We start from the raw sequence: 24,580 nt of genomic DNA on the forward strand, positions 1-24,580 counted from the left end.
GAGCTATTAAGATTTTCTGTTTCTTATTATGTCAGTTTGGGTAATTTGTATCTTTTAAGAAATGTGTAACATTGCAGTCTGTTAATATCTTTTATTTTATTTTATTTTTTATTATTTTTTTAAATATATCTTTATTGATTTGAGAAGAAAGGAGAAGGAGAGACAGAGATAGAAACATCAATGATGAGAGTCACTGATCGGCTAGCCCGCAACCCGGGCATGTGCCCTGACCAGGAATCGAACCCTGATCGCCTGGATCCTAGGTCGACGCTCAACCGCTGAGCCAAGCCCGACCGGGCAATATCTTTTATTTTAATACTCAGATTATTCCATATTGGGCTAATAAGTGCCCTCTGACATATCTCTATCATTCCTTGCGTATTTCCAGGTTCATCTTATATTTTCCCTGTTTAATCCTGGAATCAGCCATTTCTCGAGGAAGTGCTACGTATGGTTCCTTTTAGCTCAGAATGGTATTGAGAAGCCACGATTGAAACGTTAACTTTTATTTTACACCTATATTTATATTTTTTGAAAACCATGAGTTCACATTAATGCCTCTAATTCTAATCCAACACCACAGTTTATTCTAAATTTTTTTCTTTTCATATTTGTAATTCTTTTTTTTTTAATAATTTTTATTTTTGTTTAAAGTATTACAGATGTCCCTTTTTCTCCCCAATGACCCATTCCCCCCCCCCGTTCCTTCCCCCTCCCCAGTCACTCTCCCCACCATTGTCTGTGTCCTTGGGTTGTGTATATATGCACATAAATTCTTTGGTTACTCTCTCCCCCTCCATCCCCCCACCCCCCTCCATCCCTCTGACATTTGGTCAGTCTCAACTATGCTTCCATGTCATTGAATCTATTCTGCTCGTCAATTTATTAAGTTATTTAGATTCCACGTATAAGCGAGATCATGTAATTCTTTTTTCTAATAGTAAGAAACCTGGTTTGAGATTTTTTTCCCCTTTCAGCACTTTAAAAATGTTGTTCCTTATCTTCTAACCTTCCTTGTTTATGGTAAAAAGTCTGCCACTATTTATATTGTTGCTTCCATGTATGCAGAGTCCCTTTTTTCCTTTGGCTGCTTCAAAGTTTTGTCTTTGTGGTTTTTCAGCAGTTTTTACTGTGTTGGACCTAAGTTTTGATTTCTTTGTTTTTAATCTCCTTGGGGTTTGCTGATCTTAGATCAGTAAGCCAATGGTTTTCACCAAATTAGAGAAATATTTGGTCACCATTTTTATAATTTTTTTGTGTCCTATTCTCTCTTCTGGGTCTCCAAGTAAACATATGTTGTTAGATCATTGAAAATTGTCCCATGGATGACTGAGATTCTGTTTCTTGTTTTTTCTTTTTCTGTTCTTCAGTTTAGATCATTTCAATTGATCAGTCTTTAATTTCATAGATCTTTTCTTCTGCTATCTCCAATCTGCTTTTCAACCCATCCAGTAAATTTTTAATTTCAGATAATGTACTTTTCAATTCTAGAATTTCTAGTTCATTCATTTTAGGTTTTCATTTTTCTGGTGAAAATTTTCATCTGAAAATTTCCATTGTGATCATATTTTTCACTTAAATTGTTCAACATATTTATTATGGCTTCTGTAGAGCCTTTATGTGCTGACTCCTACAACTAGATCCTCTCATGGTCATATTCTTTTTGTTCCTTTTTCTCTTGACTATAGGTCCCATTTATCTGCTTCTCATATATAGAATTTTTTTTATATATAATTGGCATTATAAATTATACATAGCAGAGACTATGGATTCTTTTATCTCCCACTGATTAACTTTCCAGCTAATTGTGACTGCATAGAGTCTGGTTTTGTGCCCATTAGGGGCAGATGTGTTTTGATTTTGCCCTTTAGTCCTAAAGCAGATCTCTTAGTCCTAAGACTTATTCTTTAGTCTCAGTGCAGGGTTTTTCTGAGTTTTCAGTGGAAAGTTTGAGGTGCTTATTAAGCCCCTCTAACTTAGTAGGAATCAAATTATAAACTGTCTCCCCTCATGGGAAGCAGCTAGAATCTCTGCTCAGATCTTCTAGACTTCCAGCTGTTACTTTCCATTGGAATGCTTGGAGTCTCCCACTCATGTATGTAGCTTGGGAGTTAGCCACGGATTTGAGGGGAATTTATATGTGTGTTTTGATGATGCTTCCCTCCCCCATGGCTCTTTCTGTTTTCCATGATTTCCCTTCTCAATTTCCAGCCACTGTGGTAGCCCTGAACTCCATCCTCTGACATCTCAAGCCAATAGACTGTGGCTTTCTAATTGAATTTTAGTTGCCCTGCACCAAGTAGACTGGTGAATAGTAGTACCCTTAGGGAAAAAGCACATAAACATGGATCTCACCCAGAGTGGTTATCCTCTTCCAAGGTCAGTCCACTTCTTCCCCCAGTTTCTGCCTACTTTAGATCAATCTTCTGCCTTTAAGTAATTTTAAAATATTTTTCTATGGTTTATAATTATTATCTCTAGAGGGTTAATTTAATACAAACATTTCTACCATTATTGGAACAAGAATTTTTTTTGCTTAAAGTTTTATTTGATTCAGTATATACCAATTATTACATAAATGTCTTTTTAAAACACAGTTTATTTTTAAAAAATTGTATGTTGTCTGTACATGAATAGTAAATGTTTGTGGTATTAGTAGTTACAAAAGAAGTACTTAACCCTGAGCCCAGATATAAATGTACCAGAGGCCTATATATACTAATGTCAGATGATCCAATTTATTCTTTTAAAATATGTGATTTGAAATAATTTCAAGTTAAATGATTTAAGAATAAAACTGTTAAGTGGATTTTTTAAAAATTTAACTTGTGCCCGGCCGGGTGTGGCTCAGCGGTTGAGCATCGACCTAGGATCCAGGAAATTGAGGTTCAATTCCTGGTCAGGGCACATGCCCGGGTTGCGGGCTCCATCCCCAATGACTCATCATTGGTGTTTCTATCTCTCTCTCCCTCTGCTGCCCTCTCTCTGAAATCAATAAAGATATAAAAATAAAATTAAAAAATTAAAAAATAAAATAAAAAATTTAACTTGTTTAAATGAAAACCAATTTTATAATATTTTTTCTCGTTTTTTCAATTTTATTTTTGTCTACTTATTCTCTTTTCAAAGAATGATAATTGACCAAAAATGAATTATTTAAAATATTTATGCAACCATTGCTGATATAAATAAACAAATAAGTAAATGGGTGAAGAAATCATAGCTCTTCCTTATAGAAAAATTCCAGTTAATAAATATAGAAGGAAAAGGAGAAATTTAAAAATTACCAATAGAACACTACAATAAAAATTACCATAGGCAAGATCTAGCAATGGATACTAAAATTAGTGGGCAAAGTTGAAGCAGAAAAAGAGTGTTTGCATAATCTCAAAGTGTTTTCCCCAATATAAAAGGAAGAAAAATAAGTTTATAATTCGGAATCTTGGCATACACAATCTTAAGCAAGTGATCAAGGTTAACATGACCAGAAGTATTCATCAACATATATCCTGACTTCATACATTGAGACAGGCACATCACCTCTGTGATATCCTTCCTAATAATGTATAACCTCAACCTGATCGTGAGAAAACATGAGACAAACCCAAACTGAGGGACATTCCATAGATTAATTAATCAGTACTCTTCAGATGTGACAGAGTCATGAAAGATGAGAATTTGTAACAGATTAGAGGAAACTAAAGAGACATGACAACTGAATGAAATGTGGGATCTTGGATTAGATCCTAAACAGAAAAGAGGCAATAGTGGGAAAAGTGGTGAAACTCAAGTTCTTTATATTGTACCATGTTAATTCCTTAGTCTTGATAAATGTTCTGTAGTTATGTAAGACATTCACATAAGGGGAAGCTGCGGGAAGAGTATACAGGAACTCATACCTATTTTTACAACTGTTCTGTATATCTAGAATTTTTAAAAAATGGATTCTTTCCTATTGTTAGTTTTAAGAAATCACTTGTATCTTCAGATTTTTCTCTTTAATTTCAACACACACATTTATACCAGTAGTTCTCAGAGTGTTCCTAGACTAGCAGCATTAACATCAACTGGGGACTTGTTAAAAATGTAAATTCTCAGAACCTCTGGGGATGGGGCCTAGCAATCTGTGTTTTACCAAGCCCTCCAGATGATTCTGATGCATGCTAAACTTTGAGGACCATGATTTGTACCATCAGTAAAAACTCAATTAAAAGGAAACATTTTTATTAACATATTGGCCAGTTAATAATGTTTACCTACCATAAAGTATAACCAGTTTTCTTTGTTTTCATATGTCTATTGATTTCAGAGAGAAGAAGGGAGAGGGAGAGAAAGAGAGAGAGAGAGAGAGAGAGAGAGAGAAAGAAACATCAATGTTGAGAGAGCCATTGATCTGCTGCCTCCTGCACGTCCCCTGCTGGGGATCTAGCCCACAGCCAGGGCATGTGCTCTGACCAGGAATTGAACCTTGATCTCCTGGATCATAGGTTGATGCTCAACCACTGAGCCATGCCGGCCGGGCCTAGTTTTCTTTTTAATTGTGGTAAAATACATGTAACATAACATTTACCATGTTAGTCATTTTAAAATGTACAGTTCAGTGGTATTAAATACATTCACATTGTTGTATAACCATCACTACCATCCATCCCCATAACTCTTTCACCTTGTAAAAATGAAACGCTGTACCTGTTAAACAATAACTCTCCATTTCCCTCTTCTCCCAGTGCCTGGCAACCACTGTCTCTATGATTTTGACTATTCTAAATATCTCACATAAGTGGAACTATACAGTATTTACTTTTTTTGTGATGGGTTTATTTCGCTTAGCCTAATGACCTCAAAGTTCATCCATGTTACAGTGTGTGTCATAATTTCCCTTCCTTTTTAAGGCTGCATAGTATTCCATTGTGTGTATATACCACATTTTGCTTATCCCTTAACCCATCAATGTAGAGTTGGGTTGCTTCCACATTTTAGCTTTTGTGGATAATGCTGCTATGAACACTACATACAAATATATATTCAGGATTGTTTTTAATTCTTTGGGGTATATACCCAAAAGTGGAATTGTTGGATCATATGGTAATTCTGTTTTTAATTGTTTAACTACCACCGTACTGTGGCTATACCATTTTACATTTCCATTAACAGTGAGTGCACAATGGTTCCAATTTCTCCACATCTTTGCCAACACTTGTAATCTGTGTGTATTTTTGTTGTTGGTTTACTAATGGGTGTGAAATGGTATCTTATTATAGTTTTGATTTGCATTGCCCTAGTTATTAGTGATGTTGACCATTTTTCATGTGCTGGTTGTATATCTTCTTTGGAGAAATATCTATTCAAGTCCTTTGCCCATTTTTGAATAACTAACACCCCCACCTTCCATACATACAGTGAACCACGGCTGTTTACGTACTCATTCATGGGCACATCAGTGGCTCTCATGGTCTTTCACTCTTTGTTTTCCCCTGTCTGCCTTGTCCCTCAGCACTCATAAATCTGGAATTTACATATAGGATCCATTTGTTGATTTTGAGAAATAGGGCAGAATTTAAAAACTATATATGATAATATTTAAACCTGTTTAAAAAAAACCCAACCCACCACACCTCTCTTTACAGACTTATAACAGCTGTACCAGACTCTGCTTAAACCAAGAGACAGTATGTCTAGCAAGCACTGCTATGAAGACTGAAAATTGTGTGGCCAAAGTAAGTAATATTACTCAATATATATTATATTACATCATAACAATGCCTTATCTATAGACATCTTCACTCACTGCTGCTATTAAAGACTATTATAGGACTTTATATTTTAAAAATGATATAGCAGGCATCAACAAATTTGATTGTTAGATTACAAGTTGGAATTGCCAGCTCTTTAATTGCAAAAGAATTTTTCGATTCTGTACTCGATTCTGTACACTTTAGTCTAAATCATATTTGTTGCTTGATACTAATTATGGATTATAACAAAAAAGTAAGGTTTGTGTAAGAAAATAAATAAATTGTAAGTTCATGGTTTTTAAATGTAATTAAGTATAATGTACACCATTGCAAGGGTTGTACATATTAGAGATCTTACAGTCTAATAATCATTTTAACTATGACTTAGATTTTCTAAGTATCTCTAATTACTCAAGAGTTTTGACCTAAATTTAGACATCAGCCATTTTGATTATTCCAAGAATAAGTAAAATTCCAGTATGCGCTCTGTTTCTAGATTTTTCGTTGCATATCTGCAAAATTATTGCCTTCAACAACTGTTTTGTCACTGTTACAACATTCTCAATTTTAACTATTGTATTATACACTTAGACTCTCAGTTACTATTATTATTAGAGCCAGGACTGGTATCCTTTGCTACAAAAATCAAAGAACAGCAATATTTTTCATTATTTTTATCTTATTTCTTAAAACATGCAGTACTTTATCAACTGAAAATATATCATAGAAAATATCAATGGAAATGATCCATATACAAAATGTCAGAATTTATTTAAAATGATAGTTTAAAAAGATAAGAGTCGGTCATTTACGTGTCTCTTAAATTAGAATGTTTTAATGATTTGCTGTAAAATATGAATATTATAAATTATAAATATTTATATATTTCACTTTTCAGTCATTTAGTTACAACTAGCAAGTGCTAATTGACCCTATTTTATAGCTAGCATTTGTACATTGAGATAGGAAACCAATTATTTGGGCCTTTAAAAATAATCTGTCTCCTTTTTGGCCACAGTGCTCTCAGATTTATCACAAGTGGGTGACTTCTGGCTAAACAAGATAAAATCTTAACATGAGCACCAATACAAGGACAGGGTGACGATTTTAATGAGTTTCATTGAGAGCCGGCCAAGTGAGCATCTGTTCCTTTTGTTTTCTCTATACTTTTTAAGCCAGGATCTCTAAAGCTCCGTAGTTATTTTAGTGTGTGTCCTTATAATGTGGCGTGTGTTTTTTTTCTCTTCCACCCTCTACTTCAGTGGTGCATGGTTAGAAATCTTCTGGCATCTGGCACAATGGCATAATTTCTTCTATGCTCTTGGATGAGGAAATAAGTTTGCTGATTGCTGCTCATCAGTCTGTTTCCTTTGCTCCCAGATGGTGACCCTCTCATCCCATTCTTGCTTATTTTAACATTATTCTGACATCTATATCCTTTAATTGATTCCTTAAGTACCCTAATTTAATAATGATTTCTATCATTCTCTGTTGGAAACCACCTAACTTTCTGGTTCCTTTTATGGTCCTATCTTCTGGTTCATTTCTTCAGAGTTTAGGCAAATAAACAGTTGATCAATGGCAAGTAAAAGCATATAGCTGAAATCTTTTTTCTTGCAACAGCCTTCAGTGAGATACCAAAAACATGGGAATAGGGGAAGAATTTTTCCATTTTCATTTACATGTGTTATAGTATCTCATGATTCTGTGCTGTTTCTGTTGGCCTCATTTATTGCTTGACCTTTGAAAAATAATGACTTGCTACTATTTTTGTAGGTCTGTAAGCTTGTCCCTATTTCCTGTTCTTCACCTTTAACCCTTAACTGAATAGTTTCATCTGCTACACTTAATATGGCTACAGTGGTTTTTAACTTGGTACAAGTGTCTGTTGATTCAGATTGTACTTCAAAGTCGCCTTGAATGTCCAGCCATCTCCACGTGAGAGCAACTATAATATAGTGATATCAACCATTTCTGGTTCTAGTTCAAAGCAGTCAATTCTGGTAGGAGTGACTTTGTTTTAGGTGGAGATGGTAATTAAAGTCTAAAACCTTACTATTGTTTATATGCATTTTATAGAAAACTGTAATACCAGTTATTCCTTCAAAAACAGCAGTGTTGTTATGTTCAGACCCCTTATAGTGAGTGCATTGTATGTGACTCTTCACTGCCAGAAAAGTCTTACAATAAATGTTTTATAATAGGCCTATGAAAAGGGACCTGTTTGCCCTCTTTAGAATACAAAAAAACAAAGTTGTAAGATAAACTACAGCCATGCTGTTAATAATAATCTGAATCTCTAACTTGAAGAATGATATTCCCCCCCCCCGAAAATAAAAATAAAAATGGAAGAGGGGTCATTTTATCAGTATAACTCAATCCAGGTAGTATTTGGAGACACTGAAATGTCTTTTATTTTCTTCTAAAGCCTTCCTTCTTACCAATTATAGCCCCATATTTTATGAGATTTGTATTTGAACATGATGAGCTTTGTATTTATTGTAGCTCTAAATGGACAGTCATTATTGACTGCCAACTTAGTCTTTAAAATCAATAGTTACATTGTATCTAATGTCAACCTTCATGATGTTTTTTTAATTGATAAAGAAAACTAACTTGAAAAATGAAGAGCATTAATTCTTTATGTTATCTTTTAATTGACTTTATTTAAATATTACTGAAAAGTTTGGTTTCAGGCTTTTCCTTAACTTGCCCTTATACACACACACCACACACACACACACACACACACACACACACACACACACACACACACACACACAGTTAAAATTGAGTTGTTGGAACATATCTACTTAGATTTCTGTCCAGGTAGGAAGAAGTACTGCCTTTATGTTTAGAAAATAAACCACTTCAGTAGTCCTTTGTAGATGTTCTGTATTATAGTTATTGTTGTTTGTTGTTATTGTTTTTTACTTGAGACTAATAATCTGTTTGCAACTGACTGAGGCAGAAAAATGTGATGTTCCTTTCCACTTACTCCAGATTTTGATAGAAGACTTGTTTTATTTATTTCCAAAATTATATCCGCAGGAAACAAGCTGTTTAAATTCAGATTATGCTGAAGCAAAATGGTCCTGGTATGAGAAGCAACGTGCTGTTTTACGAGCACAGAGTCCCTTTTCTCATAACTGATTGATAGTAAATATTTTCCTGAAGAATTATTGCCAACCATGAACAGTGCAACTGTTTCACTTTTTTTCCGTGCTACTTGCTGTACCAGCCATTGTCGGTAATTAAGATCTACAATTCACAATGCAGACGTTTGCACTTCCTCTGGGTCTGTGCTATTTATAAGGCATTTCAGCTGTTCAGAGTTTCTTTTGAGTTTTAAACTCCATGTTAACAGGCTTCTTTAATATACTGTTCCACAAGTAAGACATCAGATGGTCCATTCTTCGCACAGGCTCCTCTGTTGGGTCTAACAGTTAGCTTTGTGGAGAATATATTTATATTTAACCATATCACTGAGGCCAGTGTGGTTGGAAAAACCCTGGAGTGTAACCTGTTATACATTAGGCTTATCGCTAAGGCAGGAATAAAGTTGAGAAGTAATATTTTTCCTTTCATCTTCAAATGTTCATATGAATTTAATGAGTGTTAATATTAGGGGTGGGTTACGGAGAGGTTCTGAGAAATGCTAGCAGAGTGACTTTTCCAAGTTCACTTTGAAGTAATAATAGAATCAAGGGCCATTGTTATAAACAGGAATTTGTGTGTTTGTCAGATTAAGGACACAAGAATATATAACCTTCTGGATGTGCATGATATTTAGGAATACAGACAAAGGACACCAAAATGGATCAGCAGATTGACTGCACATGTGTTGTGTAATCAGCTTTAGGAACCCTAAGTAGCCTATGCCATTGGAGAGGAAAGTATAAACAGGAATCCAGGTCTGTGTTAAAATTGGTAAAATTCAGAGTCATTTTCTACCATTTCAAGAGAGTTAATTAAAAAAAAAGTAAAAAATTCCAGACCCCAGTGAGAATCTTCATGAATTATGCCTGAGAGCCAGAGTAACTCCTTGCACAGTCTCCTTGTTACCTGCATTCATTGTTAAACATACAAGAGAAAGAAACAAGAAACTGAAGAGGGGTTGACAAAATATGTTTAAAACTTTGTGCTGAGATCAAACTTGCTGTTTTTAAGCCTGAAGTCAGCTGCATTGATTCTGCACGTTGGTCGCCAGCATCTTTCAGCAGAGCAAATCTGCAGAGAAAGGCAGTACACAGGTTTCAGTGCTGATTTCCTGATGGCCCCTTGAATATAAGAGCTTATAACAAAGCCTTTCCAAGGCAGTTTTATTTGCCAAAAACTTTCTGTAGTCCTTTTTAACTACAACCACAGTGTTCTTGTAAACTTTTTCCCTCCGTGAACTCTTTATGAACCTTTTTTTTTTTTTTTAAGATAGCAGCAGTGGTTCAACTGTTGGGAACCACTGATATATCTGACAGAGATGCTTCAAGATGCTAGAACCTATTCACATTTCTTTCTAGCCAGGAAGCTAATAAGATTGAGTTTGACTTTGTGGATTGATCTAGATTAGCATGAGATGAGCCCAGTCAGTGCCTTCTTCAGTGAACAAGGAAAGGGTGGGAGAGAGGGGTGAAGGAAGAAAGTTCTTCATCAAGAATTGACTGCAGTATTGCCTGCTGATGCATGTCAGATCACCCGCACGGAGAGATCACATGGCTTCTCCAAAAGTCAAACGATCAATTCGCCTCGTTTTGGCTCTGTACTTAATGCACAAACAGTGCGATCTGCGGGGCTGTAATTGCATTGTTAGGGCCAAGGAACAAGCCTGTGCCTTTTCAGCAGACAGCTGGCAGGGAGAGAGGCATGTTGTTAGGAAAGAGAGAGGCAAGGCAAATAAAATTACTGCTAACGCTCAGAGATCGGCAGGAGTCCTACTTGCCTAATCTTACCGGTGGGAGCAAGCGGCTGTTGTAATCCAATTATAGCAGCATAAGCAATTTGTTAGACACTCCGCATAATGTAACAATTTCCCAATAAACTCTGACTTGTAATAACGTCGGCAAGAGTCCGCATAAATCTGCCCGAATGGTGGGGGCTGGAGCGTTCGGCTGGGGGCTTGTAATTGGCGCCATCAGCACGTTTTGCAGAGTGCAGTATGGTGCAGTCTTTTAGTGCAGGAATTTTAAGGAGAAAGCATGGCACATGTTTCTTAGAAAAAAGAAAAGTGGCCATTAAAAGGGGAGCAGCAAGAAGGGCATACTCTTGTCTTCACATTACCTACGAATCTTAGTGTAGAAAGAAAACAGGAGGAAGCCATGTTTCCTTCTAATACTAAAGGGGGGGAGCGTGTGGATTAAATTCCTATATTTAAAAGGCATCGGTTTCTTTTATTTTACCCTCCTTCTCCAGCCCCCCAAAATGCTGTTCAGGCAGCAGTTAGGTAGCATTTTTATAAGATGTTCATAGCCAAGCAAGCCTAGAAATACAAAGTTTAAATTTATTTTCTCCTAGAATTTAGCATTTTCTTTATAATAGGAAAATGTAGTTTCTTTGTGCCCAAGACAGATTTTTTAGGGCTATTATCTCATTGAATATCAAACCTTTCTGGGGAGTTCTGTCTTCTGCTTTAAGAAACGTCTCTAACTAAAGAGTTTTAAAACCCAGCTTGTTGTTCACTTAGCTAGCTTTACTACAGTGCTTATTTTCCAGTTCTGAAAAATATTGTGAATATATATGATGCTAGGATCAGTTGGACACTTACATTGTACGAGAATACAGTTTTTTAAATTTAAAACTATACCTGTATGATTATTACAGAAGTAATTTTGATTCCTAAGTTGTAAAATTTTGTTTTGAAAAAAATATTTGTTATTGTGTTGAGAAAATAGAACCTCCATTATTTATTGGTTGATTAGTATTTGTTGTCACAGAATAGAGTTTCTTATTTATATGAGGTATAGGATGTGGAGAGCATTCAATAGATTTTAGTTAATAAACAGGTTTTTATGCAACTGAGTGCATTAAATGTTATCTATTTTCTTATGCCAACCCAACTCTTCATTGTTGTTAATTTATGTCAAAGCCAAGCTTTTGAAATAAGAACAGGATTCTTCAAAATATCATATTGCTGTGGGTATTATTACAATAAATATTTACTTTCAGTATAAACATTTCTTTCTGAAGCAAACACTGCCTTGTTTGACTGGAGCTACATCAATAAACTGCAGTACCTCTAATAAAGCCACTCAGTGTCTGGGTTTAACTAATGGCTGATTTTCATGGCTTTGACAGTGAGCTGTGTGCGTTATTTTCTCCTGATATTGTAAAAATAATGAGAGCAAATTAGAACAATCAGTTTACACAGATAGCTCCTGATTGGAGGCGATGGGCAATATGGCAGCAGATAATCCATCTTCGGGCTCCTGTCACATTAACTTCAGCAGTATGAAAAGATCAGGTGGGGTAAGCAGGGATCCTGCCCAATCAGAACACTGAAATTAATGAGAAGAGCATTGTTCTGTGAGCAACCTTTTAATTAGCAAGACTGGAAACGGAGGGAGTGATGAAGGCAGTACCACAGCTGCACAATACCAGGCACAATTCCTGAAAAGGGGGGAAATCTGTTTTAACATCACACTTTTCTTGCAGTTTGCAGGCATTGTGTTTCTAACTCTAGATTTGGTTCACAGACTAAGAAATACTGCCTACTTCCCAAAGTAGTGTCACAAATATGGTTGACAATCTTTAGACTATAATTCTATCATGGTTCATTCAGGATTTTGATTACTAGCACACTTTTTTTGGCATTGCACTCTGGGTTCTAACTTTTGAATTTTTAAAAACCGGATAACCTAAGAAATTAAATTTTAAAAAGGTCTGCCTTGTCAACCTATCACCATTCCACCCCTCCAGTTTAGTTGCAAGTAGCATGAGAGTTTTCTGATTTGGAGCAACTTCTGTCACGTTTCTAGTTGCATAAAAGAGGAGCAAAATCTAGGCAAGTAAACTATGGCATATTTAAATTGTGTTCCTTTCCTGATACAGTTTATTAGGAAATTTGCTGGGGGGTTTTCCCCCATGCCATTGACTTCTCAGTATTAGGAGCTGTGTTATTTTAATTTATGTAATTGAATATCAATGAATGGTGTTTATAGGAGCAAGAGGGGAAAAAATCTATGCAGTAACTGTGACTAAAGACTGACTTATCCATTTAACATTGTTATACTAAAATTGTAACCTTGTTAATCATCCCTGTAATATTGAAAATATGGTATAAGGCTATGGGAGACATTAATGAGCCAAATTTTCTCTACCAAATCCGTTTTCTGGGCCTTCTTTAGCAGGCTGAAACTTTGGGAAAGTATATGAAGCCATCAGGATTTGTGGTATTTTAGCCTTTATACCGTAAGCTTAGCGGCTTACTGTAAAAGCAAGTAATATATTACAGGCTATGTAAATGAATCCAGATGCCTTTCAAAGATATATAAATAATTTTTTTTCTTGATATTAAGTGTTAACTGATTTTTATTTATTAATACGTTAAATAAATGTTTATCAGTACCCATCTGAGTACAGAATTAGCAGGAGCAAGCCTAAAGTATAGTATATAGCATTCAGGTTAAGTGTAAGGTGATCTTTTCTCATTATAGTTAATAAGACTTTTTCATAATATATATAGCTGATGGTGATTGTAGCCTTGCAGCCTTAAGATACTGTACAGTATTTTCAGAATGTAAGCCCCTGATATTATACCTCTGTGCAAAACATAAAACAAAGGCACTTGACTTCCCCCTAGTACCCATCTCTCTACCCTTCTTCCCCACAGAATCTTTAGTATAGCTTTTGGAATTCTGTCAGAAACCTGATTTTTTACTGATAGTGAGCTTTTAGTGAAAATATTTAGACTGGTATGTATTTTAGGATCAGTGACTTAATACTAAATAGTCTCTAGGACGTCCCTTTTCCGTTCTTTAAGAAAATGGTGCTATTGTGCATATTAATATTTTAAAGGCCACTTGTTAGAATTTTGCATGAACTTTTCTGCATTCAGTCTGGAAGAGAGATTTTTATTCTTACAGTTTTATGGATTTTTGTGGCTTTTCATTCTCCTCTCTTAGTTTGACAGTTTCAGAAGCTTGAGCTCATAAGCTCTCCATGAATAAATATGTTCTTAGTTATATGGTATAAATAGATCACTTACAAAGCTTGTGAAACCCGAGCTATCCTTTTGAAGCTTTTAGTACCCGTGAGCTCAGGATCCATATATGTTAAATTTTATTCTTGTGTCATGACTTCAGCTTATAAGGCAAACGACCTATGAATTCAAATGACTATTTTACTCTATACCAAGTTTCTACAAAAATAAAATTGTATTTTTCCCTTTTTCCCATGATTCTGGAATTCCACCTGACTTAGTGATCTTCCCAATATTTGTTCTTGTTATAGAGTTCTTTTCTAGTAAGATTTATTTCCTAAGGTCAATGTTAAAAGACACCAATTTTTTGAGGGCGTCTTTTTTGGTTTATACTTGTAATTACAGAAATGTATAACTGGTTGACTGACCAAGAAACTCCTTTTTTGATTTCCTGACAGAGCTAGTCACCTTAAATTCCACTAATCCCAAACCTAATCAATAGTTCACTTTAGAGAAATTTTTACTAGTCTAGTCCTTTGGAACTCACCCTTACACCTTTATTTAAAGTTCTTATGTATGGAACCAAGTGAATCTCTGAGGCTATTGTAATCCTTTCTAAGTGCCACCCCCATTTTTAGATTGGGGATATGTTCCTATATAAGGAATTGAAAAAATGTCAGTTTTCTTTTTTGTGTATCTTCAGGATGGAAGACCTTTATCCCCCCCCCCCCCCCCCCGGTTTTGTACTACTAAAAGTTTGAGTTGAAGAGATAATACATTTAATATTTATTGCCCCTGTGCTTAGGCACTATAGTGCTAGCTATATGATGTATTTCAATCCTTACATGAACCTGATGAGATGGATATTACCCTTATTTTACAGATAAGGAACCTGAAGCTTAAAGTTAAACCTTTTCCCAAGTTTTTACATCTCTAAGTTGTAGAGTCAAGTTTTGAACTCAGACCTTCACTACTTCAGAGTCCTTGCTCCTCTACTATACCTGGTTGCCTTTCAAATAGTACTTGGAGGCCCTGTGTACCTCTCCTACCATTATACTTGGTCTTACACTAAGAAGCACCTATAGCTTTTCTCCATTTGATTTTCTATAGCATTTTTTACATCTAGCAAATACCATTTGTATCTTTCCAGACCTACCCCACCTCCCTGCCCCTACTGCTTATAAAATATCTTGTTCTGACCAAACTGAGCTAAGTACTGTATTGAGAAAACTTAATTATCTCTATTCTGGGTTACCTACTCAGTGATTCTACTTTAAATGCTTACTCAATAATAATCACCTACCTTATAAATGGAGGGAGGCTTTAAAGGATCTAAGATGGCTTCATGGCTCCGTGTTCCATTGTTCTACATATAAAATGAGTGGAACAGTATGAATCCAACACTGTTTAAAGTGGTGATTCATACCTTAGTAGTTGTTTTAGAAGTTGTTACGGAATACAGATCTCATCCTACTGTTTGTGTTAGGATTTACAATGTAAGCATACATTGGCAGTCCTTTTATACTAAAAATTTATTTTTCCTGGTTAAGCTTGGTAATTATTTTTGTCAATTTAAAAGAATATCCCTTAAGGCTTCAAATCCCAGGCTCTAATTGAACTTCAGTAGATATTTTTATAGTTACATGCATGTTTTTATTTAGTTTAGTGATTGTGAGGACATGATGAGGTTTAATACTTGGACCTTGAAGTCCTCTGTTTCAGACAGGAGAGAGGAGGCTTGGGACACAGGTGAGTGGTTAAGAAGAAATAGGTTCATCAAAAGCAAATGAAAACAAAAAGCAAACAAACATGAATATTAGATTTTGTGTGTGTGTGTAAAAATCTCCCTGGATATTCTCTAATGGAAAGAATAGAAGTGTTTGATAGTTAAGGTTAACATAAATTTCATGCTCAGGCTTGTAAAAATATGTAAGGAGCACTTGCCCACATAGAGCACTAACACCATGACAAATAGGAATGCTGAAATATTTCTAGAAGAATGAACGTAAATTTAATTATGTTTTATATTTCAAACATTACTTCTTTAACTTTATCCACATTTTATTACAATATCTAATAGCATTAAAAATTTAATTATAAAGTTGTTGTTTTTAAACCTGGGAGCAAGCCAAAAGGGAAATAGAAAGAGAAAACCATGTTTAAAATGAGATGGCTCCTACAGTGTTAACTATGGAGTGTGTAGCGTGACTCTGTAATGGAATATCATGGCAGGGGGTATAATACTGTAAATAAGATGAATATGCCACTTGTGGATTAATGGGCAACCTAAAGAGTGGCTTTATTTACATCTATATGTGAGGTTCATTTTTAGTTTGTATATTTTCTCTTATTCTTGTGATTAGAGTACTTATAAACCTGACAGTTTAATTGGGGAACATTTTTTTAAAAATCAGTTTCCTCAAATGCTGATACACACACACACACACACACACACACACACACAGTGTACATATATAATTTTTGGTAGGATTAATATAGTATCATTTTAGACTTTAATATTGATAGGTTAAAGGAGTTTTCTTTAACTTTTTCTCTGGGTAATACTTAAGGGTTCTGAAATTAAGTCCAAGAAATATAGCTTTTTTATATTTTTTATAATTGATAAGGAGCCAGGTGTAGACACCACATGTATCCAGACTGCAGTAGATTCTATTTGCAGTGATACAGTTTGGTGGATATGGAATGCTTTTCAAAGGTTTGGTTACTGAGTAATGTAAACTTGAATACATCTAGCCCAGGACACTATTGGAATCACTGTCTCAACATTATCACATGAGAACATGCAATAAGGGTAGATTCTAAGTGAGAGCTTTATATAACTATTATTTTTAGTTAGCTGTTTAGGTTGCTGTTGATTGTCAATTGAATACTATTATTGAGTGCTCTTGAAACTTCAGAAGTTTAAAGTTTAGACTATTATTTACTCCCTGCTTTCCCTCAATTCAAAATGTGTTATAAAACTTACTTATAAAAGGCAAATTGTATACAAAAGTAAATTAAAAGGTAGATCCTCAAATTATATATGTTGAGTCTGATTAACTTATAAACAAAAAGAATTGTGAAATATATGTTTAAAGTATTAAAATTTAGAGATTGTATCATCAAATTTGACAGCCTTTTTGCGCCATTCTTATTAAATATTTACAATGTGCCAGACACTTGACTAAGGGTTTTATATGCACTCTCACTTAAATTCTCACAATCTCATTAAGCTACAACCCTATCTTACATACAAATAAAATAGAACTCTGAGAGATCAAGCAACTTGCCCAAGGTATGTTGCAGAACTGGAATTTGAACCCAGACTGTCTGGCCCCATGGCCTGTGCTTTCAATCACTGTGTTTTGTAAATTTTAGTACATAGAAATGAGGGTAGATGTAGCAAATGGGGGGATTATCTAAAAAGTTCTTTATGGTGCCTATTATATGTTAGCAATTTATTAACACATAGCCAGGATTTGGAAAATACAGAAGTATGCAAATTGGTTATATAAAATCATAATATGGTAATACATTTTAGGTTTATGTTCTTCTCTTGCACTTACAGTATTTTCCTTTGCACCATAAGGATACCTCAGCAACCACAAAAAAGCAAAACTGTTAATTGAACCTTGTACTCTCCACTGCTGTCTATTAGGCTTTTCTTTTCAGGCTTTGATTGTGTGTAATAAAACTGTTGCTTAATTAATGCCAGGGTTCTGAAGCCTTTGGATGCCACAAAAGAGAGTGAGGTAGAGAAACCAAGAGGTAGCATCAAATAGCTTTTCTGTCATGTTAATTTAGATCTGTCATGCTCATTCTAGTTCTTGATATAGGGCTCCCAACAGATACTAGGTGAATTGAAAGAGAAGCAGTAGTGAATCCTGTCTCAGGAAAAACACAATTCATGATCGAGGCTCTCAGTAGGTTAATGAATAACTGTTTTCAGACAATATTTCACTCCTAGTTTGGACTGCCCTTGGAATGAATGTGGCTGTGTTAATGTGACCAGCAGACATGATGCAAAACCAAACTAAGTGGTAACTTGGCCTCATGGCTTTGTGATATGTGCAGGAAAGATCCAGGACTGACCTTCACTGCATACTTCTTTCTTTGGCAGAGGGGCACACGTGTGTTACCAGAGCATGAGAGAGGAAGTTGTGCTGATTTGTATTAATCTCCATTTAGAATGCTAAAAAAAAACAGTGGTAAAAATTTCCCTTGGAAACTGATAAAGTTTTCTTTCATTATGGACACACTTTTTGAGGGATCTATATGCTAAAAACAGGATGATAGGAAATGTTTGTTTCATATTAAAACTCAAAAAAATTATTTCTTAGAATGCAGAATAGCGAATAACACCTCATAGTCTTCACCAAAATGAATTTACTCTTAAGGTGACTACATTCTTTTTCATTCTCTCATTCTCTCTCTTTGATTCAAGGAATTTATTAATTATAGCTAGTTTTATATTTGTATTAATTTTAACAAGACTGTTCAAAAGCGGTGTTTCTTTCAGGGTGGGGAAGAATGAGAATTAAAGCCCCTTTTATTTCTGGCTGCATTCCTAGATGGTTGTATTACAATCATTGAACTTTTAGAGCCTGCTCAAATTCTGCCTGGAGTGCATAGGATTACAACATCATATCTAAATTATACTTTCTGGCTATACCCAAACATGAAATAGACATTGCTAAGTGGAAGCATTGATACCATAATTTCAAATGGTTGAAGTGTCGGTGGAGAAGGGAGTTTTACAAACATGGGAAAAGAATACAAACTTCAGTTTGAATAGATCTCTGTTGTCCAGGGGGTTATTTAATGCTAATAAATACTTGTTTAGAACGGACGGAACTAGGTTAAGTGTTCATAGCCAAACCTTTCCCTTCTCTTCCAATGAAGAGCCAGGTTCTCCTAACACTGACCTACTTTGTTCTTATCCAGTATTGTAGGTACAATGGTTATGAAGCCATGAAGAGAAAAATAGATGAAGACCAGAAGAATTTTTTTTGTAGGAAGCACTTGGTAGCATGTTTCTTTGTTGGTGAGACATAATGTTGCTACAAATCATGAGTAAATATTCTAAATTCTCTAATATTATTACTGTTATAACCATTTTTAAGCCTCCTTTCTAAGTAGATATTTTTCTCCTGGCTTTCTGTATTGTGAACTTTACAAAACTGGCTTAGGCAGCCTATTAATTATTCACATCATAGCAACAATTAAAGCAAATTAAAAATAAAAATCGCCATATTGCATTTAACCATGGGCAGCACCAAAATGTGTCAGCTCTGTAAAGTCCTGTGGTGTTTTCTTAGTTAAAAGTACTAGAGGGAGCTCTAACCTTGTTCAGAGTAAGTGGCATATGGGAACAATTGTCTGTATGTGGCTGTAGGGTCACAATTGAAGACAGAGGCTAGTGCTGTTCTGTGGTAGAAATTTAAATATTTTTTATTAGAACATCCTGTTTCTTTTATATCAGAAAATAAGGGTTAGGACTCTTGGTTACCAAACAGGACTTTATTCACTCTTCTCTCTCTTTCTATGAATATAAGCATCTCCTTCTAATATAGTTATTCAGGAGACCCTGAATTTGACTGAATTTTCACAAAGCGAACACACCTATGTAATCACTACCAAGATTCTTTTTAAAAGAAAGAAGGAAGGAAAGTAAAAGAACATTCCAAAAGCCTTCTCCTGCCCTCTTTGTCACTCCGCTTCCAAGGATGGTTTATCCTCACTTCTAGCATCATACATTAGTTTTGCCTGTTTTTGAACCTCATCTAAGTGGAATCATACAGTACGTTATTTACTGTTTGAATTATTTTAACACAATGTTTTTGAGACTCGTTAGCTGTGATTTTTTAAAAATTCTCATTGATGTGCAGTATTTCATTATAGAATATACCAAATTTATGTATTCATTTTACTATAGATCAACATTTGGGTTCCTTTCAGATATTGATAACTACAAAAAAAATTTGTGTGTATCTTGTGATGAACATGTACAATGAATATATGTATTCTATTGGGTATTTCGCATGTAACTAGGAAAGGAATCGGAATTTCCAAACTGGTGGTACCAACTTATACTCTCACCAGCAGTGAATGAGAGTTCCATTGTTTCTTTTCCTCACTAACCAACACTTGTCTGGCTTTTTCATTGTAGTATTCTGGTGTTGGGAAGCAGCAGTATCACATTATGGGTTTGTTTTTTAATATATAAAAAAATTTAGAGTCTTAACCATTTTTAACTGTACAGTTCAGTAGTGTTAATATTCATATTGTTATCGCTTGTTTTTGAATTTAAATTTCACTTAAAATTGAGCATCTTTTTACATATTGATTGACCATTTATTTTTTTTTTTAATGTTTTTATTGATTTCAGAGAGAGGAAGGGAGAGGGAGGGGGAGAGAGAGAGAACATCAGTGATGAGAGTCATTGATCAGCTGCCTCCTGCATACCTCCTCCTGGGGATTGAGCCTGCCACCCGGGCATGTGTCCTCACAGAGAATTGAACCATGATCTCCTGGTTCATAGGTCAACACTCAACCACTGAGCCATGCCCATTGGGCTTGATTGACCATTTAAATTTTAACTGCCTGTTCAAGTCTTTTGCCCATTTTTCTACTGGGTTTTATGTATTTTTCTTAATGATTTGTAGTTTTTTAATAAATTCTGGGTACAAGTCCTTTGTCTGATATGTGTGTTGCACATATTTTCTCCTACTCTGTCACTTGTCTTTGCACTTTTTAAATGATGTCTATTGATGAACAGAGGTTCTTAATTTTAATATATTCCAATTTATCAATCTTTGTCTTATATAATTAGTATTTTGACATTCTACTTAAGAAATCTGTGTCTACCCCAGTGTCATAAAGATATTCTCTTACGTTTTCTTCTTAAATTGATATTATTTTTACCTTTCACATTTAGATCTACAATCCATTTGATCTTTATGTGTGATGCTAGGTACAGGTGAAAAGTTCTTTTGTTGTTGTTGTTGCTTTTTAAAAAAAAATATTGATTCAGTTGACCCAGCAGCATTTATTAAAATATGTATTTTCCTCTATACTGGATTGTTTCTTTGTTATAAATTACATGACCATGTATGTATAGATTTTTGTCAGATCTTCACCTCTGGTAGTAAACCTTCCAGATTTTTTGTTATTCTTAATATTACCTTGGTTATTCCTGGCCATTTGCGTTTCCATATAAATTTTAGAGTCAACTTGTCAATTTTTACCACATGTGTGACCTTTGCATTGCCTGGTATAGCACTGGCACATAGAAAGTTCTAATATATTTGTTTAAATGAGATAACTCAGCACACACAAACATTTGTTTGTGTTTTTCTTAAATATGTCTTTATTGATTTCAGAAAGAGGAAAGGAGAGGGAGAGAGAGGGATAGAAACATCAATGATGAGAGAGTCATTGATTGAGCCCGCAACCCGAGCATGTGCCCTGACTGGGAATCGAACCCCAATCGCCTGGATCCTAGGTTGACGCTCAACCACAGAGCCACTCTCGGCCGGGCAACATTTCTAAATTGTAGTTTCCTCCGATTTTGCCCAGAGCCTTTGAGCCTGGCTCACTGGGCTACTCTTACAATCTAACCACATCTTAAATTATTTTTTTCTTTCCTCATCACTCTATCCCCAGTCACATCAGCTAATGGTGACCAGACAAGTTAGCATATTTTAAAATATTCAAATTAATAATTCCTCTTCTTGGGGAATTTGGTATGAAGTTTCAGTTAAAACTTCAGTTTCAGAGTTTGGTGGGCAGGTCCTGATACAACCTGAATTGCTGTGTTGGTTTCTATGTACAACAAACAATAACGGCTACCTTTATTGAGCATTTATGTGCCAGACTTAACATGCATAGCATTTGATACATAATCTCCTGTTATTTCTTTTAACAATCCTGGGAAATAGGTGGTATTATCCCCTTTGCATGTGAAAAAGTATTGAGGCTTACAGAGGAGAACTGGCCTATGTAGTGTACATTGCAGACACAGGGCTTGAACCTCGACTTGCCTGACACTATATAGTGTGCTACCTTTAAAATAATTCATTTTACTTACTCCATAAGTAATGCCCAGCCTAGCTTTTATCCCTAAGACTACGTTCTCCAAAATATCTTGATTCTGTCTTCTACCCAACCCCACCCCACTTTGTTGCTGCTACTCTCTTAGTCTAAGTCCATTCTGATATCAGCCCACTCTTCCAGCTTTACTTACTTATAGTGTAGTCCCATTAGATTGTTCACTATCGAAAAATACTATCATCATGGAAGTTGATGCCACAAATTCTGTTTGTAACTTTCGGTGAAACTTAATTTTTCAAATGGAAATTGAGCTCTAGTTCTTTCCATATTCATTTATCAATTAAAATAGCTAATGTGCTACCTTGACCTTGAGGACACTTGTTGGCCTTTGGAATCTGAAAAAAAAAAAAGGTCTCTAAGATATAGCAAACTATGGGCTATAATGCTGAAAATTAAACTGGCAGAGAACAGCATCCATTTGATCATGACCACTGTAACCTTGATAAAGCATTAACAGGGTCCCAGTAGGCTTTTCATGCCTATTCGCAGACTCTTCACGTAGCCCTACTGCTTTGATTAGACCCTAAAGACAAGTTGGTGTATTAACTTGATATAATTTTTTGTCATCATGTGAAGTAAAGGAATTTTTAATAAAGAGATATATTCAGTTATTGACAGTTTTCGAGAAAACCTGTCGTTAAGTACCGGGTTAACTATGAAGGAAGGTGGATGGGGAAACAAGAGTAAATATGAAAGAAATGAGGCAAATTGAGACATAGAAAACTTCAAGAAGACATTATTTGGTCTTCAGATCCTAGTGTCAGCCCCAAGAAAGGTTAACACTTATAAGTTTTAAATTCTTATTTTTTCTGTAAAATTTTTTTTATTGATTTGAGAGAGAAGAGAAACATTGATCTGCTGCTCCACCTATTTATGCATTCACTGGTTGATTCCCGTATGTGCCCCGACTGGGATTGAACCCACAACCTTGGTTGATGCTCAGGATGACGCTCTCTAACCAACTCAGCTTCTTGGCTAGGGCTAAAGTTTTAAGCTCTTAATTATGGAATATTTTTTTAGCATATAGAAATGCAGAATAATGTTACCTGTGTACCTGTCACTCAGAATGATAGCATTTCTTTGCATAAAAAATTCAATTGTTGCAGAAAAGCTTGACTTATTCTTGGAATTTTTGAATATATTGCTTGCCCAAATAATATTATGATAAATATTTCTCTTTTAACTTGAGATATATCTTTAAACTCCATATGTTAGTGTTTTGGTAAGAAAATTTAAAGAAAGAGTCTCTATTTTTAAACTTTTTGCTCAGTTCTTTTAATATGCCATGGAATTGAATCACAGACATAAAATATAAAAACTAAACTGAGCCTAAGGTTATCCCACCCACCCATTCATTTTACAGATGACACCCCGTGACAGTAGAGACCTGCCCAAGATCTCATAGCTAATTAGAGATAGGATTGGGCCATCATGCTACCTCATTTTTGTTGTGGGGCTATTTACCTGTGTTAACTATGAGAAAAAAATTTTTTTTAATAAAGTTACGATTTTTTTTTTATTTTTATTTTTTAACATATCTTATTGATCTCAGAGAGAGGAAAGGAAGGGGGGGAGAGAGAGAGAGAAACATCAATGATGAGAGAGTCATTGATCGGCCGCCTAGCCCTCAACCTGGGCATGTGCCCTGACTGGGAATCGAACCCCGATCTCCTGGATCCTAGGTTGATGCTCAACCACTGAGCCACGCCTAGCTGGGCAAGAAAACTTTTTCATAGTGGTTTGTTTCCAAAGCATCAAACTTCAGTATGTATTCTTTAAACAGAAAATAGAAACAAAGTAACTTCAGAACATTGGACACATAGAAAAATTTCGTGGGGAAAAATTGCTACCCTTGTGAGCTTAAGCCATACCCAAGTGAAGTACAAAGATTGGGTAGTAAATCAGGAAATGTCTTTATGGAAACCCTTTTATGCTTTAAGAAGGCCAAATTCTGCAAAGAAATAATACAATTCCTAGTTCTAAATCAAATGTATTATGGAAGTAACTGTCTTCCTGATTTTCTTTTCTTTTCTTTTTAATCCCACCTTTACTCCCAGTAAATACACACACAAAATTCCTAGTGGGAGTTGGTCCCATTCTGAAAAAGAAAATTTTTCGTCACCCTTAAGATTCCCTCAGAAACACCAAAAATCTTCAGTCTCTGGCCCATGAAACCCCATAAAAATAGTGCCCATATGAGGGAAATGTAAGTAATCTTCAGAAAAAATCACAAGTTAATAGTTTTTCTGCAAAACAACATGTAATACTCTTACTATGTGCCAGGTACTCTTATAAATGCCTTTACATGTATTATTTTTATCCTAACATTAACCCTTCCAGGTAAGTACTAGAGTAATCACCATTTTACAGATGAGGAAATTGAGGCACAGAGAAGTTAAGTAACTTAGCCAAGATCACACATCAAGTAAGTGGTAGAGCTGGGATAGAATTGGTTCCAAATTACAGTGTTATTTTTCGTGATATTCTATTACATGAACATAACTCCTTCAGAAGGACATTTGAACTGTCTTTATTGTGGCACTTGTGTTCTTGGTGCTCATGTAAAAACTGCTTTTGGCTATAGAAAATGTATGTATCCATC

At 35.2% G+C, this 24,580-nt stretch overlaps 1 protein-coding gene across 9 annotated transcripts in view; it reads left to right on the plus strand.

Annotated features, from left to right (window-relative positions):
- The window catches only part of BTRC (beta-transducin repeat containing E3 ubiquitin protein ligase), a 153,104-nt gene that overhangs the window by 88,571 nt on the left and 39,953 nt on the right, over positions 1 to 24,580 (plus strand). For all 9 annotated transcript variants that reach the window (XM_081158939.1, XM_081158937.1, XM_081158938.1 and 6 more), the window contains one exon: positions 5,628 to 5,717. In XM_081158939.1, coding sequence (XP_081015065.1) covers positions 5,628 to 5,717 — 90 coding nt within the window. The remainder of the gene's footprint in view (positions 1 to 5,627; positions 5,718 to 24,580) is intronic.

Source organism: Miniopterus schreibersii (genome assembly GCF_964146895.1).
Source record: "Miniopterus schreibersii genome assembly, chromosome: 14".
In the NCBI taxonomy this organism is placed as follows: Eukaryota; Metazoa; Chordata; class Mammalia; order Chiroptera; family Miniopteridae; genus Miniopterus; species Miniopterus schreibersii.